At 36.5% G+C, this 16,955-nt stretch overlaps 3 protein-coding genes across 4 annotated transcripts; all 3 read right to left on the reverse strand.

The window, feature by feature from the left end:
- Positions 1 to 204: 204 nt before the first annotated feature.
- LOC133868454 (ras-related protein RABB1c) lies at positions 205 to 3,187 on the reverse strand. 2 transcript variants are annotated; one of them, XM_062305354.1, is made up of 7 exons: positions 3,073 to 3,187; positions 2,817 to 2,932; positions 2,527 to 2,666; positions 2,045 to 2,127; positions 1,306 to 1,510; positions 1,104 to 1,172; positions 205 to 634 (listed from the first exon to the last, which is right to left on the reverse strand). In XM_062305354.1, exons 2-7 carry the CDS (start codon positions 2,860 to 2,862, stop codon positions 542 to 544), a joined length of 636 nt encoding a protein of 211 aa, XP_062161338.1. In that variant the 5' UTR covers positions 2,863 to 2,932; positions 3,073 to 3,187; the 3' UTR covers positions 205 to 541. The 2 variants fall into 2 exon arrangements, with proteins under 2 accessions (XP_062161338.1, XP_062161337.1); XM_062305353.1 differs by lacking the exon at positions 3,073 to 3,187 and having other exon boundaries at positions 2,817 to 2,997.
- Positions 3,188 to 3,961: 774 nt separating this feature from the next.
- On the reverse strand, positions 3,962 to 11,053 carry LOC133867784 (probable galactinol--sucrose galactosyltransferase 2). Its single transcript, XM_062304543.1, has 14 exons — positions 10,557 to 11,053; positions 9,865 to 10,109; positions 9,340 to 9,430; positions 9,032 to 9,080; positions 8,800 to 8,891; positions 7,964 to 8,071; positions 7,712 to 7,840; positions 7,051 to 7,461; positions 6,711 to 6,852; positions 6,562 to 6,629; positions 6,235 to 6,369; positions 5,931 to 6,145; positions 5,753 to 5,841; positions 3,962 to 4,261 (listed from the first exon to the last, which is right to left on the reverse strand). Exons 1-14 carry the CDS (start codon positions 10,880 to 10,882, stop codon positions 3,980 to 3,982), a joined length of 2,382 nt encoding a protein of 793 aa, XP_062160527.1. The 5' UTR covers positions 10,883 to 11,053; the 3' UTR covers positions 3,962 to 3,979.
- A 1,080-nt stretch (positions 11,054 to 12,133) lies between these two features.
- On the reverse strand, positions 12,134 to 15,755 carry LOC133869777 (subtilisin-like protease SBT5.4). Its single transcript, XM_062306850.1, has 11 exons — positions 15,645 to 15,755; positions 15,379 to 15,488; positions 15,140 to 15,237; positions 14,869 to 15,033; positions 14,629 to 14,737; positions 13,890 to 14,424; positions 13,714 to 13,808; positions 13,384 to 13,629; positions 13,168 to 13,282; positions 12,779 to 12,980; positions 12,134 to 12,675 (listed from the first exon to the last, which is right to left on the reverse strand). Exons 1-11 carry the CDS (start codon positions 15,753 to 15,755, stop codon positions 12,134 to 12,136), a joined length of 2,328 nt encoding a protein of 775 aa, XP_062162834.1.
- Between the last annotated feature and the right edge of the window lie 1,200 nt (positions 15,756 to 16,955).

The following is a 16,955-nucleotide window of genomic DNA, read 5'->3' on the forward strand; positions in this document are numbered from 1 at the left end:
GTTGGTTAATATAACTCCAATTATATGCTGACGCGTGTTACCCATTTTGTCTTCCAAAGACGAAACATGATATCAAATATTACGGAAGACATTTTCCAAAATCAATCGATTACGATACGACAAGGCCATCAAACAAAAAACACTGGCTGCTAAATAAGAGTAGGCGTAAAAGCAAACAACATACAATAATATATAGATAGATGATAGATCCTCAGAAATGAAGAAGAGTGCTCACTACTTGCATTTTCACAATTTGCAATCCTCTTCAACACAACTATTGACGAATTAAACAACTGTTGGATTTACAATCAAATGCACAAGACATCATAAAGGATTATACAAACATCTCATATTTTGAATAATGAACATGGGCGTATTATATAACAAGTCTGGAAAGAAGGAAAGAAGTCTAGTATCAGACCCATAAAAATAGGAAAAGAAAAAAAAAAAAAAAAAAAAAAGGTAAAAAGGAAAGCATGAGTGAGACAGCAGGAGAAAAGTAGACAGATTGTTTTCAATTTAGCGAGTGAGATCTCAAACTTCAACTGCAACAGCCTCCAGCTTGAGAAGAAGAGCCATCTCTACCACCTGATGGTCCTGGGATTCCACCATATCCGACTTTTATTCCATAGGACTGCAAACGAGACCAAGACTAGAGCATCAGCAAACAACACTATCTACACCTCTTCAACATTGCAATAAAAAGCAAACATAGTTCCATGTCATATGTATCATGTCCAATAATTTACCCAAAAAGTTAAAATTAATTTCCATGCCAATCAGCAAATCACAGACACAATATCATCTCACAAACAACATGATGTCTCAAATAGGAATGATTACATCAACACTTCAACATCCACATTTCTACAACAAACATCTTAAAATGCACCAACACAGAGTGAGATTCTACAAACATGCCCTCGTCATCCAAAGGAACCATTCACTGCTACATATTGAAAACCAAATATCCACCTAGACAATTTACTAAACTTTCTGAAAGATAAATATAAGATGTAAAGCAGAGCAGTAGACAACGCCTAGATTTGGAAAAGAAGCCAAAGGAGAGGGGGAAGGGGGAGGAAGAGAGAACGAAAACTAACCTCATTTGATACATCAAAAACTCCATCCTGAATCTTCTTGTAAATGGTAGCAGCTGTTTTTATAAATGCCTGCACAAATATTATTTACTAAAAAAACTGAGAAAGGTATAGGCAAGAAACCGGACTCAATTCTCAAATATTGTTGAGTTTTTATGTTAAAAGACAATATTCCAACATGTAAGTACGCATTATGTGTACTCACCTCCTCAACATTCTGAGCAGTTTTAGCGGAAGCTTCCATGAAAATCAACCCATGCTCCTTTGCAAACTGCTCCCCTTCCTCCGTGCTCACAGCCCTTCTGTGAGCCAAATCACACTTATTACCAATAAGCATTATAGTCATGTTTGCGTTTGCATGTTGCCTTGCATCTTCCAGCCAGCTAGCCAAGTGATTAAAAGTCTCCCTCCTGAGAGTAAACAATCACCATAATTATCCTAGTTCCTTATCTCAACTACATGGCACAAAATGGTACAAGAGAACCATAGAATATTTTAAAAAATAAATAAAAAATAAATAAAAAAAATCCCAAAAATGTATGCAACTAAACTCAAAGCTCGTTTATGTGCGCTTCTACATGCAAAGTCAGAAACTAAAATCTGTATGAGACTTGCATTTAGTTAAACCAAGCAAGAACCTTTTAGTACCTCGCCCCATTAGATTGCGGAATTATCATCCTACTTTCTTTGCCAATACAGGCTTAATTTGTACAGAGTTCTGACAGGCAATGTAAAAGTTCTGATGATTTGCTTGTTTGAAAATTATGAATGTCATAAGAGCACAATACAATAATTTGTTCTGCATGATAATAAAGTTAACAACAAGACATTTTACATTCCCTGGGAAATTAGTGAAATGCAGACTCTATCGCACAAAGTTGAACAATTATCCTTTTTTGGGTACAAAGTCGGTGAATTCTCAAATTTAAATGAAAACAAAATACCTGGTTATATCATAGACAAGCAATGCACCAGCAGCCCCTCTGTAATAGGACCTTGTAATAGATCTGAACGATTCTTGACCTGCCTGGAATATTTCCAAACAAACTTTCAGGATCTAAAATTTTGGTAACTGAAAATCCAAAATTGAATGCCCTAACAAACTCACAGAAATTTAGACAATCGTTACAACTTCTACATATGTTTGAGAAATAAGCAATATCTTTCATGACAGCCATCAAGCCAAATCTTGACAATGGATTAATGATACGATTTAAATGGTTAATCAACCGATATCTTGCGCTAAGCTAGACATTTTCTTTTGAACCGCTTCCAATAACTTACACTAGGATGTAAATTCTAAGTATTCTAGAAACATTCAGACGCAGTTTTTATATCTCAAGCAATTATGAATAGAATCTAAGGGGGCTTACGTACTAGTTGAATATTTGCAAAGCAGGAATGTAAGAAATAGAGAGAAGCAAACCGTGTCCCAGATTTGAAGCTTAATTGGCTTGTTGTCAATGGTGATCATCCTGGCCCCAAACTCGACACCAATGGTAAGGTCGTGCACCGGCTGGAACCTCTTGTCCGTGAACTGTAGCAGAAGGCATGACTTGCCAACCCCTGCAAAACAACCAAAAAACCAATTGGATCGAACAAAAATTAACCAAAGAAGATCACAAAAGAATAGTTCGATTGTTCGATTGATACTGAAAAGAATCATACAAAATTAAGATCTAAATCCACAAATTTCGAGATTGGATAACTAAATACCGGTATCGCCGATGATGATGTACTTGAAGAGGTAAGCGTACGACATCTCTCACTATCTTCCCGCGCGCTCAGCACAGAGATATTAGATCGCTCCTACTCCTATCTTCAATAAATCGCTAAAAGTTTTGGAAAAAGGTTGTGTTTTAATTTTTGAATTTACACTCCAATATATATATATATATATATATATATATATATATATATATATATATCTCCGGAGAAGGAAAAAGAAAAAAGCACGGAGAGAGAAGCGAACCCGACAGAGAAGAAACAAAGAAAGGAAATTCCAGCGAGGCAAACGCGTCCCACTTGTTGTCGTATATTCTTCAATCACCTCCGTCCATCCCTTCTTGCTGTCATCTCCTCGTTCATTCTTCTACCCCCCGCCACATTATGGGCCGTACCTGCTTTCCATAAGCCCAATATTTAGAAGGACAAAGTTTTCTATCAATTGGGTCATTGGGTGTGAGGGACATTTTTAATAAATAAATTGATTTATTATTTTCTCAAACCAGTTTAGAAGAAAATAAATAAATAAAAAAACTAAGCGGTTATACAACTACTTGCTGAGTTGTTGGGAGAGTTTTATTTCTTTATTTTTTATTTTTTTATTTATTTTTTTGAGTTGTTGGAGAGTTATTTGTGATTGAATGAACAAAATTGAGAAGGATTTTACCACCCCAAGAACGAGTCGTTAGAACAAGAACAATACTACAATGCTCTCTGCCACTATCCATGGTGGATCTTCTCAATGCTTTACTGCTGCTTATTACACAAAGTAATCTAAAAAGTCCAAATGGAGATTAGTGGGTTCTATCTCCAATGGTGTTTTTCTTTTTTCTTTTTTATTCTCTTGTAAGAAATTTACGAGAGATAAGATTGCGGATTCAGAACTCACCTTCTATATATATATATATATATATAAATGCACCTCACAAAATGGGTAATGATTGTTAAAATTGCAGAAATTGCCTGTGCCTGCTGATCGAAATTGCAGAAACTCGCTAGCCGCTACTGTCTGCTCATGTGAATGTCAGAATTCTGTCCCAATTCCCAATTTCGTTTCTGAATTCTTTCACTTTATTATTATTATTATGTGAAAGAATATATGATTTCTGTATCACGGCACAAAGGTGAGATCTGGCTAAAAAAAAATGAAGGCCTCAATAACATATAACAATGTCCCAAGAACTAGTTGTGTGATGAAGTACTATTTTCAAAAGATTGTCTTCGTCTCTGAACTCAAATCCCTCAACTTTAGAGTTTACCAAACATGACTTGGGCTTGGTGCTGGAGTATGCTCCGAATTCACCTGCTCCTCTCCCCTTCACATGTATTTCACAACTGGAAGAGTCGCTAAAGAAGTCAATTGCATCAACAGCTCCACCAGAGTTATACATATTCATTAACCCAATTGCTGCAAACTGAATCTTCTGATTGTAGACCTGCACAATATCCAAAAAAAAAAAAAAAAAAAAAAAAAAGAATTCGGTTTAAGTGTCTCACATGATTTAAATTAAATCTTAACCATTAGTATTATGTATATAAGCTTTTGAGCACCCTCCCATTCCAAGCCGGTTTTTAAGAATGAATTCTACTTGAAATTTGTATGATTTGGTAATAGAATCAGCCCTTGCATTGAGTATGTGATCGAATGACTTGTAGCTTTGTGGTCGATTCATGGAAGAAGTGACTTATAAGATAGATTGATAATATGTATAAACATAGTGTTAAGTACTTAAGTTATTAAAAAATTGATAAATGAGTAGAGTTTTCAATAGAGAAATAGCTACTATCGGGTCAATGTCAATAATGAGCCGCTGTGGACGTCGACTATGGAGAATAGTGGTATGTTATGATTCTAAGTGTTCTACATAATTTAAATACAATCTAACCAATGACAGAGAGAGGGGAGGGCTGGTGGGGGGCCATGACCCCCCCTCAACTTTTGAGGAAAAAAAAATTAATTAAGGTAAAAAAAAAATAATAATTAAGGTTTTTTTTTTTTTTTTTGGCCTATTTTGGCCCCTAGCAAGAAATTTTTTTGGTCCCTTGATCCCTTCCCTTTTATTATTTCTTGAACTGGTTTGATCTCATTCGGAACGATAGCTTTATGGTCAAAACTTTTTCCTTTAATATTTCACGGGTAGCAACAGACATATTTGAGAAGGTAACAATGGAAGGAGCTTTAAAAAATTGTAGATGCTTTGTTTAAAGTAAATGAAAAGAGTTTAGTAAAGCAGTGCATTGAAAGAAGACAGGTGTGGATTTGAAGAGTCACACGCCTTACAAAACTCGATTTCCTATGGATATATGGCAAAAATAACGTAAAATAGACAAAAATAGCTAGATGGCATTAGAAAAGTTAAGAAGATATGCATTTCATTTGTTTTGTGTTGCATTTAACAGAATTTGTTTTTGTGTAGAATATAGTGTGTTTTGTATAACAGTTAGTGGACTATTGTGTTAGTTAGAGTAGACTGTTCTAACAAAATGAGCAAGAGAATATTAGCTTTAAGAGCTATATCATTCAGAACTTCAGATAAAGCTTTGCGAGAAGGCCGAGAAGCATACAATTCATCCAACTAAAATTTTTCAGAACAGAAACTAAGACCTTTTTTATTTTTATTTTTTATTTTTCATTTTCTGAATCTTTGGACAACTGTTTTCTATTACTTTTTTTTTTTTTTCAAAAACTTTTTTCACTTTTGCTTATTGATTTTTAATTTGAAAAGAATAGTAAAAATATCAAAACTGGATTATGTTTAATTTATTTAAAATTTGCCTTTATACTTTAACTTCTACTTAAGGAAAAAAAAAAATTATTTGGCCCTTCCCATTAAAATGTCAAGCTCCATCCCTGAATCTAACTATGAGTATTTAGACACCCTTCATAAATTATATTTATTGTTTGAGCCCAGCAAGAGAAGCCGAACCTTAATAGGAGACACTGTAAAGACATCACATTGCAGTACTTTCAATGTGACGTTAAACTTTTCTCCCTTTGGTAATCGCAGCAGAGACCCTGAAATTGTAACGGACACGTATGTTTTGAAATCTCATATCTTAGGAAGCTGAGAATTGCTTATGCTGTATGTATTCAAATGAAAATACCTGTGCTGAAGGCAAATACCGCACAATCTCCGGTCCACAGCTTCCCAGAAACTTCTTCAAAATACTCAATATCTGCAGGAGAGACTGGCCCAGATAGCTCGGAGCTAGGATCTTCTCGAGTATTATTTTCCAGCAAAGGCCAGCTTCCTGCTCCTTGGCAGTTGAAGACGCCTAAAACTCCAGTGCATTTGTTCAAATTCCAGATCTTCAGAAGACTATGATAAATCCAATGAAAGCTGGTCAGGAAAAATGATCTATACTAATACTTCTCACATTTTATGCAACTTAGGAGGAAGGTAAATACCTCTTCCCGTCCATAACTGGGTCGGTGAATAAACAATCACTTGTTGGCCTCCCGGGAAATTTAGCTCTGAGCACTGACCCATCAGGAAGTACCAGCCTTTTAAGTACCTTGAAATCATGCTGGCCAGGCTTGTCGCTGTTATCAATTTTGTTATGTATTAGATTCGTTATTGCTAAACCATTTCACAGGAAAAACAATGATAAAAAAAATATATATATATACTTCACTTCCATAGTTCCATGTGTACATCAATATACAGAGGAGTTCATATGGAGGTGCTCTGTATACATCAATAATCTTCTGTATCTCCATGGTAAGATTTCTTACCTAACATAGACTCCGCATCCTCCCACAGCTCTTGCAGCTGCATGAAACTCAGCTGCTTCGTGACGGCTCTGACAGTTTTTTAACAATTCAATTTAAACTGGACAAATAAAGTAGCAAAAAATTTAAATGCTGAGTAGGCGATGCCATACATAGAACATGTCCCAATCTGGCACAAAAACTTCACCAAGAAAAATGCTGTTGAAAGCCACGGCAGCTATGTGTAGTGTTTGTGTTGTTGGGTTGCTTGGGTAGTAGTCATCGGATGCTCGTGTAATAGCACTTCTTTTTGAACTGCATTAGCAAATGAATTAGCTAGAGAGGAATCCTTTGAAACAGGCCTATCAACTGATTTGCCTAGTCCCTCTTATGTGGTCCATGCATTTTGCAATTCATGAAGCTCAAATCTGTGTATGCATTTTTCAGAGTTCATATTTGATTTGTTAGAAAAGACAAATATTGGCAGGACATTTTAGTGCAATAGTTATATACTGGTAAATGGAGTCCGTGCTCTGACCCATGCAGCAGATAATGCTGTTGTCTTGGAAGTTGGCTGCTATAGACTCCTCAAGTGCCTGTTGGAACTGTCTAGTAAGAGAAACTCGACCTCCTAGACCATTTGAAATAGTTTCCAGTATGTTCTGCACATCAACCTTAACCCCATCCACATCCTGTGAAACAAGATATTTGTGTAGATCATCATAAAACTGACTTATCTTAGCAGGATCTATTGTACCGATTCCATACTTCTCCATACAATCCATAGATAAATCCCTCATGTTTGCCAAATTCCCAGGAGACTGTATTGGATATCTTAGTTTTGGATTATACGTTTTGGTTCCTAAAGCATTTGGAAGAAGCCCTCCCCAGTATCCCAAAAGGGCATGCCATACATAGACGAACCTGAGAATTTCAAAAGAAGATAATGAAGATGAAGTATCCAGAAGATAGAAATGAAGAGAAGAAATTAAGATACTTGGCGGGAAGGAAATTGAATATTGACACCAAATTGGTAGTTTTAGTATGTGTGTAGGAGAGTTGAGTATGAACTAGGCTGCAACATCCTTAATGCTACAATCCTTGGTTCTCTATGATTTCCATTGCAAATTTTATTTTATTTTTTTCTTTTTAAAAGGAAGTTTTGGAACCTTACTTCAGGCCAAAATTCCTCTTAATATCTGAAACAAAATCCTTTAGACCAATTGGTGCCTCACTTTGAGCCTCATTTGCTGTTCTCCGAAACTTATTATTTTCTTCAATGCTGCCTAATCTCCCACCAAACCTGTTGGAGGAAAGCAGAAGTCAATATGCACACTATCTTGAAGAAGTGAAATATGGATTAACTTACTGTGGCCATTCAACATATAAACTCTATCGTGCACAAGTGTAATATGGATTAACTTACTGTGACCCTTCAACATATGGCTCCCCTTCTTTTTGGAATTCATTAGTTGTATCTTGCCAACCATCATCTATTATCAAAAATCTTGCTGGAGTGCCTCCCTCGGATAGACTGGCAGATATAGAAGATAAATTAATAAAAAAAAAAAAAAAAAGAGTTTCCAAAACCCCGCAAGAGGAAGTGAAAAAAGAAGCTCCATTGATGAGGAGGAACAAAAAAGAACAGAAAAAAAGCTAATCCAGTAAAAGTACTTCTCAATGGCAAAACAAGCTGCCGCGCAAACTCCTAGAAGCAACTTGTGATATATGGGGAAAGGAGCAAATTGTAGACTACAATGCCAACACCTAAATATCACATGACCGGTTCCTCATATAATCGATACATCTTACTCAGGAGATATGAATGTTCATTAGAAGCAGTATCCGTATGACAGCATATCATTAGTTTCCTTATGTAGGGCACAAAAGAATCCAAATCGCTTGATTGCCCTTTGACCATACATATATGAGATATTTATGTCCTATATAATATCCCCAACAGGAGGAAATTACGTTACTTAGAGGTCAATTTCATTCCCCCTCAAAGTTTCCAGATATTTCTTTTAAATGTTTACCATGTAGGAAACATAATCAAGAATTATTTCATAGTTACCCTCACCTATAGGTATAGGTGCTTTTATGATAACCAGAAGTTATTTTTAAGTCTTGGTTGAAGTCCCTAACAATATAAGTGAACTATCATGACATACATGGAAGGAACTTCCAATAAGAAGCTTTTATTTTGTGAATCATTTTAAAACTCTTTTTTTATAGAGAACATGTATGAGAAACTAGATTGACCTTTTAAGGCCATCTCTAATTCCTTGAGGATTAACTTCTTGGTAGAAGGCGTCCCAGGTGCACCAACCAAACCAATCTAACATTCCAGGCATCTGCATCATAAAACCGTCAAAAGAACATGTTATTGAGGTTGTTAACTTTGTTCTATTGTTTCTTGTAATCACAACTTGACCAAATCCTGAGACTAAATTTAATTGCCTGCTAGCTACACAAAATTGGTTGGCTGACTTGCCTGTTTGGTTTCCCTAAGTGTAAAGGTTCCAAGCTGCTTCTCCAAAATCCTGCATGTGATCAGAAGTGTGTATGAGGATAGTCACTATAAATAAATTGGTAACCAGTTACTAACTACAGTGTGGAAATGTAAGCTGCCAGCCTAATAATGGTGGTCTCATATGGTTTATATCTCTGTCTGCTGCTTGAATTCACATAAGACAGGATCTGCCATGCTACAAAGCTAACAATATAAGTGCCATAAACCTAAGTAATTTCGGAAATTTACTTAAACTTGAAACCTAAAGTTTTCTCGGAGAGCTGGCCTACTTCATAGATTCATTGATCAGATCAAATGGATGGTTTCCATAATTCACAAAAACTGCTTTTAGGGATTCTGAGGTGACTATAGCTGGGTCACCTGTCAAAACACACAGAAATTCCAAATCATCAGACAAGAATAAGAGAGAGATGAGAACCAATTGGTAAGTAGGAACAAATTGGTTATCCTTTTTTCTTTTTTCTCCTGTTAGAAGGAACAGAATGTTCATTCTTGTCAACCTTCAGGCCTAATATGCCTGTGGCTGCGTCGTGCCTTTATCCAATCCCTGCTTAGTTCAAAGTCTTAACCTAGCTGAGCTGATCTACAGCATATTTTATTGATATTTTTGTACATGTCCGGATTGGTGTGAGAGATAAGTGAGAATTACCAAGTAGAATGAATATCTCATCTCCTAGGTTTTCTCAGCAAGTTTATTTAACATCGTATAGCACAAGTGCTTCATCATAATATGACCGATGTCATAAAAAGAAAGAAACAAAAAGAAAGGGATAAGCACAACTTTAAACTCTTACCACTTTCAACGCAGAATTGGAGTTCATTTGATGAGTTCCCCTGCAAGCTGCTTCTAAATTCACCATCTAGCACAGGCAAGAAAATGATATAAGAAGTTGTTTCATTAGATGCTCCAAAGCCTGGTGCTTCCCTTACTTCCAGGAGCAACGTCTGAGTTTCAATAGGAATATCGCTTCCTGAATCCCCCACTCGTGGTATCATCCACCACATTTTAAATCTAAATAGAGACAGTAACCTGACATCCCTGCATCACGAAAACACAATGTTCCATTAAACTTCTAATTGATTCTCCAAATGGCATGATTGGATGTGAGATAAAAGACATTTCCATGGGAAATCACAACATGAAATTCCATGAATCCTTGCTCATAACCATTTAACGATTAAACAAAGAATCGCTGCAATTTCAAGTGCAAGAAACTTTCTGTTGCAGTGATTAATGAAATGTATGGTTATAGCTATCTCCATTACCAAAACCTTAATGATATTTCTTTGGAAGTATGGTTAGAGAGGATGATATATCATAACTAAAGTGAGATTACTGGCTCATTTTGATATTCACTGAAACAGTAAAAAATGCATTCTATAATTTAATATTTGCATAATTGGCGAAGATAAAATGGAATATCAATCGGCCGTTCGAAAAGTTCAAAGCCTAAAAACAGTAAGACGAAAAGAAGAGCTTGCATACTCGATAACTCCAAGCTTGAAAACATGTCGGGAACTCGCCTCAGTGGATGTGGCACCCACAAATGCTGAAGAATTGGTCAATGGCGTCACTACCACATTGTCAGGCACTTCCGTCAATGCGATCTTCTCGTTAATGCTAAGAGTACCGTCTTTAAGGACGGGCTTTGTACTGAGAAACATGGAATGTCTGCTTGACTGCAGCGAACTGAGTCGACGGTGGCCCCCATGAGCGAGAATCCTCTGTTTTGAAGACAAGAAGGAGGAGAATCGGCCAGAGTCAAGTTGTAGAAACGGCATGGGTGGAGGTAACACGGTGGTATGAATCATGGCGGCGGCCGTGGCGGTGGTGGAGTTGGAGGTGTTTCCTAGAATTGTATTGCAAAATAGACCGTTGGGAAAACCGTTATAACATGTTAGGGAGACACTGCAGAGGTATTATGTGATGTGGGTTGGTTCCAAGTTGATAGGAGGGAGAGACTCAAGAGATGATGGGATCAGGCTAGCCTTTGCTTAGTGACCACATTTAATGTTCCACTCTTAGCTTCTGTCTTTTTCAATATTTTATGGACATTACATTTCCAGGACCACGTAACTTGTCATAGACATACGATATGAATATCCAATGATAATGAAAAATCGGATCCAATGGGTGAAATTGACAGCTTAGCTTCCATGGGAGAGGTTGTTTTGTTCGAGCATGTGTTCAGAGAGTCCAAACCCACTTATTTGAGTTGTTTGGATACCTAATCAAACTCTAATTGAGCAGGTGAAATTTATAATCTGCGGATGACGGATTCTAGTAACCGTCCGACCATCCGAGGCGAGCGGAATCTACCTATAACCACACATGCGTAAGGTTTTTTTGAATTATCAACGTCCGCTTTGCATTTTGGGCTCTTTTTTGGGCCCCATTTTTTTTTTTTTTTTACAATAGACTTAATTTATATGGCCCTATGGTTCTATATTTTTTTTTTAAGCTTTTTATAAAAAAAAAAAATTAGATTGGCTTTATCTAATTTTGAACTAAATAGACATGTAAAATTGTGATGTGAAAATACAAATTGAATTGTAAATATTGGGCAATATAAATATTTATAAACTTGTAGTTTTATAAGACAAAACCATTTTTTTATATATATTGGTATCCACCTGCATATAGAAGTGGCCAATCTATTTTCTATTAAGAAATGCTTGGTTTCTATCTTTTACTCGTCTCTTGTTTATTTCCATACAAAAAATATGCAAATCCACCGTTTAATATGTGGGATCGTCTCTCTTTTTTATTAATTATATTTTCTCCTCCATCCATAGTACGTAGTTGCCATATTGTATTACTTCAATCCCAGATATGGTGCAGAAAAGGAATGGTGGACACATTGGATAAAATCAGAAATAGTATATATTAAAGTAAACACAAGATAGATATATATATATATATATTCTCAATCAAATCGCCATTACTAGGCCGAAAAATTGGACAAGAGAAAGAAAAATAAGAAAGTGAAGAGAACAAATCTAATGAAGTTAATTTTTACTCCTATTAATCAAAGGCTTAATCCTAATTAATGCTAATGACATCTAAGAGGCAGCAGTAGCAGCTACTATTGGACTCCTTACGTAGTGCTTGCCATCTGACCAAGTTATCCCTCCAAAAACATAGTTTTCAGCCACGGCATGTCCCTTAGCTTCCAGGGTCAACCTAAAGCTCTTCTCTTCTCCAATTTGATCAAATGTCAACTTCTTAGGATGAACATGAACTGAAATTCCACTTGGCTCCCGGACACGAGCTGCATAGGTGCCTGGTGAACCAACATTCTTCAGCTTTCGAGTCACAGTAACAGACCCAGAGAGTTGAGGGACTGTTATGGATGGATAGTTGAAATCCAAAAGACTGGTCGCCTTGGGACATTCATAAGGAGACCCGGAAAAGAGTTCAATGGAGGTCTGATTGTAGCCAATATTGCAGAGAAAGTCCAAATAATCATTGGTGGTTAAGTCATATACCAAGCCAGGATCCATGGCACGGTTTGGTCGCATGTGGCCAGCACCATAATCAAACGGAGTTGCCTTCACAGAGGATTCATTGCGCATGGGATTCACAGTGTTATCCCTTGTTCTTGCTGTAAGAAAAACATTCACAAATAAATGAGGTACAAAAACAAAAACAAAAAACCAAATTCAAGATTATGAAAATTCTTAAATGCAGACGTGAGAGGTCTTTACCACTTGTCATGATTGCGGATCTTATTGCAGATGGGCTCCAGTGAGGATGGAGTGTCTTAAGAAGGCCGACAACCCCAGAAACATGAGGGCAAGACATAGATGTGCCAGACATTATGGCAAAAGGAGCTGAAGGTTCTTCTGTTTGGCCTTTTGCTTCGGTGAAGGCAGCTATGATATCCACTCCAGGAGCAGTAACATCAGGCTGAACATTAATTAAGGTAAATTTTGAAATGGAAAGAACAGTTACTTCAAATATATTGACCACAAATTGCAGTGGAGGAAGCACAAATATCAGCAATACATGTCAATCAGTTCGGATGAAAATTCCCTTTTTGTGCGATCAATCCCAAAACATTACAAAACAATCAATATTGGATTCATGGCCATACCTTGAGAATCTCGGGTGTAATAATGTTAGGCCCTTTGGACGAGAATGAGGCCATGAATGGGGCAGGCTTTGTGTAAAGTTGTGCTGTTGGGGCCGTTATAAATGCCAATGGATCACTGTTCATTCAAAAAACTTAGTCTTGGTAAATTAGGGAAAAAAAAAAAAATTCTTCTTGAAGAGAGAGAGAGAGAGAGAGAGAGAGAGAGAGAGAGAAAACTCGGTAGAATTGATGTAGGCAAAGACAGCAACACCATCTTCATAACCAATATGTGACGCTGGTAACACGTGAGGATCAGCAACAGTGTCATTACCATCGAACTTATCATTGCAAAGAATCATCCCTACTGCACCAGCAAGAGCTGCTTGTTCGCCCTTGTCCACTCTTGCAGTTTCCCCCCTCAGGCAGGCCAAAATTTTACCCTTCACCTTTTCAGGATCCAGAGTTCCCCCCATACAGAGCAAACTGAATGTCAATTAATACAAGGCTTCAGTTTGAAGATTTTAATTGAAACTCAAAGAGGAAAGAAGTGAAACAATTTGTTCTTACGCGTGATTAATAGATGCATTAGCAGCTTTAGCCTGTGCAGCACTAATAAGTGGGTAGAATCGATCTTCTGGCAAAGGTTTAGACATGCTTTTTCCCTGGTATTACAGAAAGTCTTAAACAAACTGGAAAAAAAGAAAGTAAAGCAATCCTTCATAAGAAAGAGTAGGAAGATGTACCTTGAATCGCATCCCATTCCGGAGTTCAACAAAAGCTCGGAACTCTCGATCCAACGTGCTTGCTCCAACAGTTATTATCCAAGGTGAAACATTTGAGACAGTTGCAGGTGTTGGACCAGAATTTCCAGCTGAGCATACTACAACGATACCTTTCTTAAAAGCATGGAATGCCCCGATTGAAAGGCCATCATCAAGATAGTTATAGGGTTCGCCGCCGAGTGACACCGAAAGCACATCAACGCCATCATGTATGGCCTCATCAAAGGCTGCCATTATATCAGCATCAAAGCATTCATTACCATCAATTGGTGGCCAACACACCTTGTAGGCAGCTACTCGCGCTTTAGGTGAACCACCTTTTGCAGTTCCATTGCCCACACCAAATACGTTTGCACCTGGAACAAAGTTCCCGCCTGCTGTGGATAGCGTGTGAGTGCCATGACCCTCATGGTCAAGTGCCGTTTCAAATGAAGAGTTGAGTGGCCTCGAATACGAAGCATAGCCTTTGTTGAAGTATCTTGCTCCAATTAGCTTCCTGCATTGCATTTGCACGCCAAGAAAAGAAAAATCCCAAGTTTAACTTTTAAAATTGTGGCGACCCCTTCGCTTACAGATTTTCTTTCTTAGTTTTTGTATAGCATCTGACCCAATAAATAAATAAATAAATAATACACAGTAGTAGTATGATACAAGTTTTGTGAAAAGGAAATTAATGCTTGAAGTGGTAGTTAGAGCAGACCTGTTGCAGGGGACTCCATCACTGGTATCATTTTGACAGAATCCTTTCCACTTTGATGGGATGGGTCCAAAACCTTCGTCACTGAAGCTCTCCGCTTTAGGCCAAACACCTAGAAGAATACCACATTTTCAATCGGTATCATAGAGTTAACAAGAAATGCCCTCCATGAGCATCTCCCAAAAAGAAGAGCTTAGTGAGTCTAATCCAGGATTTATTAGATGCTGAGAATAGATTACTTACCAGTGTCAAGAGTCCCAATGATTGCGTCTTCACCAAACCTGGCCTTCTTCCACAAGGAACTGGGGTGAATTACACCCTCTTTTTCCAGTAACATGAATTCCCACGAATGAGTTGTGTGTAATTTTCTCCCTTGGTTTAAGAAAACTGACAAAACTTTTGGATGCTCTGCAATGGCAGATGATCATATATATAATATATACCTCATTATCATGAATATTTATTCCTAATCAAATAGACGGAATGAGGGTACATATATTTTCTTTATTCTTACTCGCAATTTCAGCTGCCTCTTCCTCTTCAAGTTGGGCAGCAAAACCATTGATATTCCTTCTGTACGAGTAGATAATTGCATCCTTGGCCTTCTTGTGGCTGCATGGAAACAAAGTCATTAACAAATTAATTTGCATGCAATGAAAAAGAAGAAAGAACAAGAAGCAGAAAATCATATATATATATATATATATATATATAGACGTTACAAATTAATTAAATACCAAGTTGCATCTATACCTTCCCAAGAATGATCCGAGTAAGTCATAATGAGAATCAGTTACCCGATCAAGATCAGCTACAGAAACCTCTGGACCATGTGCATGGGATCCCAAGTACACTATATAAGACTGTATCAGAGTAAAAGAAGAAGAAAAGATATATTATTAGTTTTATGACCATGCATGCACAGAAAGCAAAATGAAAAGTAGATGAGAAAGCTTCAACAGATGAATGGTATTTTTATTGAAGATCGATACATTGAGATTTAGATACGTAATGCTTGCCTTTCTTACTGCAAAAGCAGGTGCTTGGAACAGAGAAAAAAGCAAAAACACAAGGAAGAAAACTGAAGGCTTGGAAAACGACATATTGCTTTTTTGCCTGGTTAGCATCATGGAGAAAATCTATCCTCTGTAGGAAGAAACCACGTTCTTGAAGGATTATATGTAGGGGTGAATGAAAACGTAGTTCAGTTATAATCTAAAACTAGGTCGACGTACGTGAGAGGTAGAGTCCCTCTACGTACGTATAATCTAAAACTCTGCCATATATAGGAAGGATTATCATTCTATGCAGTATTAAGATCGACTAAAAGAACATAAAACCAAATGCTGCTTCTTGTTGTCATTAATTGAATAGGTTTTAAATTCAGTTTGGAATAGATAACAATGAAATCATGATACGAAGCAGCAAAACCTCTTGATTCGGGAAGCTATATTAATTAGGGAACATTAATATGTTTGACGGTTAAATTAATTAATTTCATGCAGACGAATGTTTAGGAGCTTATTCCCTTAATTCTTAAATCAAGTAGTAAACAAGTTTAAAGTGTGTTGCAATTGAATGAATATTATTCCTCAACTGTTAACAGAGAATTACAAAGAATAAATAAACAATTAACTAATATATATACTATCTGACATTGATACAAACTATGACTCTGACTTCGATACAAATTACAACTCTTACGGACAGGCCATATATATCTTAAGTTCATCATTAAAGTCATCTATAAACTGAATAAGAATCAATATAGGACTTAATTAGCTAGCTAGCCCATAAAGCAACGCTTTCACAATCCTACATTAACTGCATTGGAATATTTATAAACATAGCTATATTAATCATGAGGTGTTAAAGCATTCTCTTTTTCTTTTTCTTTTTCTTTTTCAAACTTTCTATATTTTGATAAATAATTTTTCCAAATTAACCTACTATATTTTGATGAATATAATTGTCTGCTTTTCTTACGTACATTCTAATTAATCAATATATATAGTTACACTTAATTATTTTCATGTTCAACAATTGCATCAGAGCATATGATCGATAAGGATAAAATAAGGACCGGATTACTCTAAGTGAAAGAATTTGATTAGGACTATATTAGCTTTAAATAAATTCAACTCATTTGCAAGCTTTATAAATTATAATTAAATCAATCAATAAAAGCATAATGTACCCTTATAAGATTATACCCTAATGATGAACATGTAAGTACGTGTCTAACATTGAATCTATGTAAAATTCTTATCAATTTCCATATTTTATCTTTCTCCATATTTTTTTTTTTTTTGAATGGTAAGATCTTTACG

This window comes from Alnus glutinosa, chromosome 5 (assembly GCF_958979055.1).
Source record: "Alnus glutinosa chromosome 5, dhAlnGlut1.1, whole genome shotgun sequence".
Classification (NCBI taxonomy): domain Eukaryota; kingdom Viridiplantae; phylum Streptophyta; class Magnoliopsida; order Fagales; family Betulaceae; genus Alnus; species Alnus glutinosa.

Coding starts and splice junctions, on each gene's coding strand:
- LOC133868454 (XM_062305354.1), bottom strand. CDS start 2,862: ATGTCGTACGCTTACCTCTTCAAGTACATCATCATCGGCGATACCG. Junction 2,128..2,526: donor AGCTTCAAATCTGGGACACG/GTTTGCTTCTCT, acceptor GAAATATTCCAG/GCAGGTCAAGAATCGTTCAG. Junction 1,173..1,305: donor CTGCTCAGAATGTTGAGGAG/GTGAGTACACAT, acceptor ATATTTGTGCAG/GCATTTATAAAAACAGCTGC.
- LOC133867784 (XM_062304543.1), bottom strand. CDS start 10,882: ATGATTCATACCACCGTGTTACCTCCACCCATGCCGTTTCTACAACTT. Junction 7,462..7,711: donor AAGAGGAATTTTGGCCTGAA/GTAAGGTTCCAA, acceptor TGAAATTCTCAG/GTTCGTCTATGTATGGCATG. Junction 6,853..7,050: donor AGCACGGACTCCATTTACCA/GTATATAACTAT, acceptor TTGCTAATGCAG/TTCAAAAAGAAGTGCTATTA.
- LOC133869777 (XM_062306850.1), bottom strand. CDS start 15,755: ATGATGCTAACCAGGCAAAAAAGCAATATGTCGTTTTCCAAGCCTTCA. Junction 15,034..15,139: donor AGAGGCAGCTGAAATTGCGA/GTAAGAATAAAG, acceptor CTGCCATTGCAG/AGCATCCAAAAGTTTTGTCA. Junction 14,738..14,868: donor CATTGGGACTCTTGACACTG/GTAAGTAATCTA, acceptor GTATTCTTCTAG/GTGTTTGGCCTAAAGCGGAG.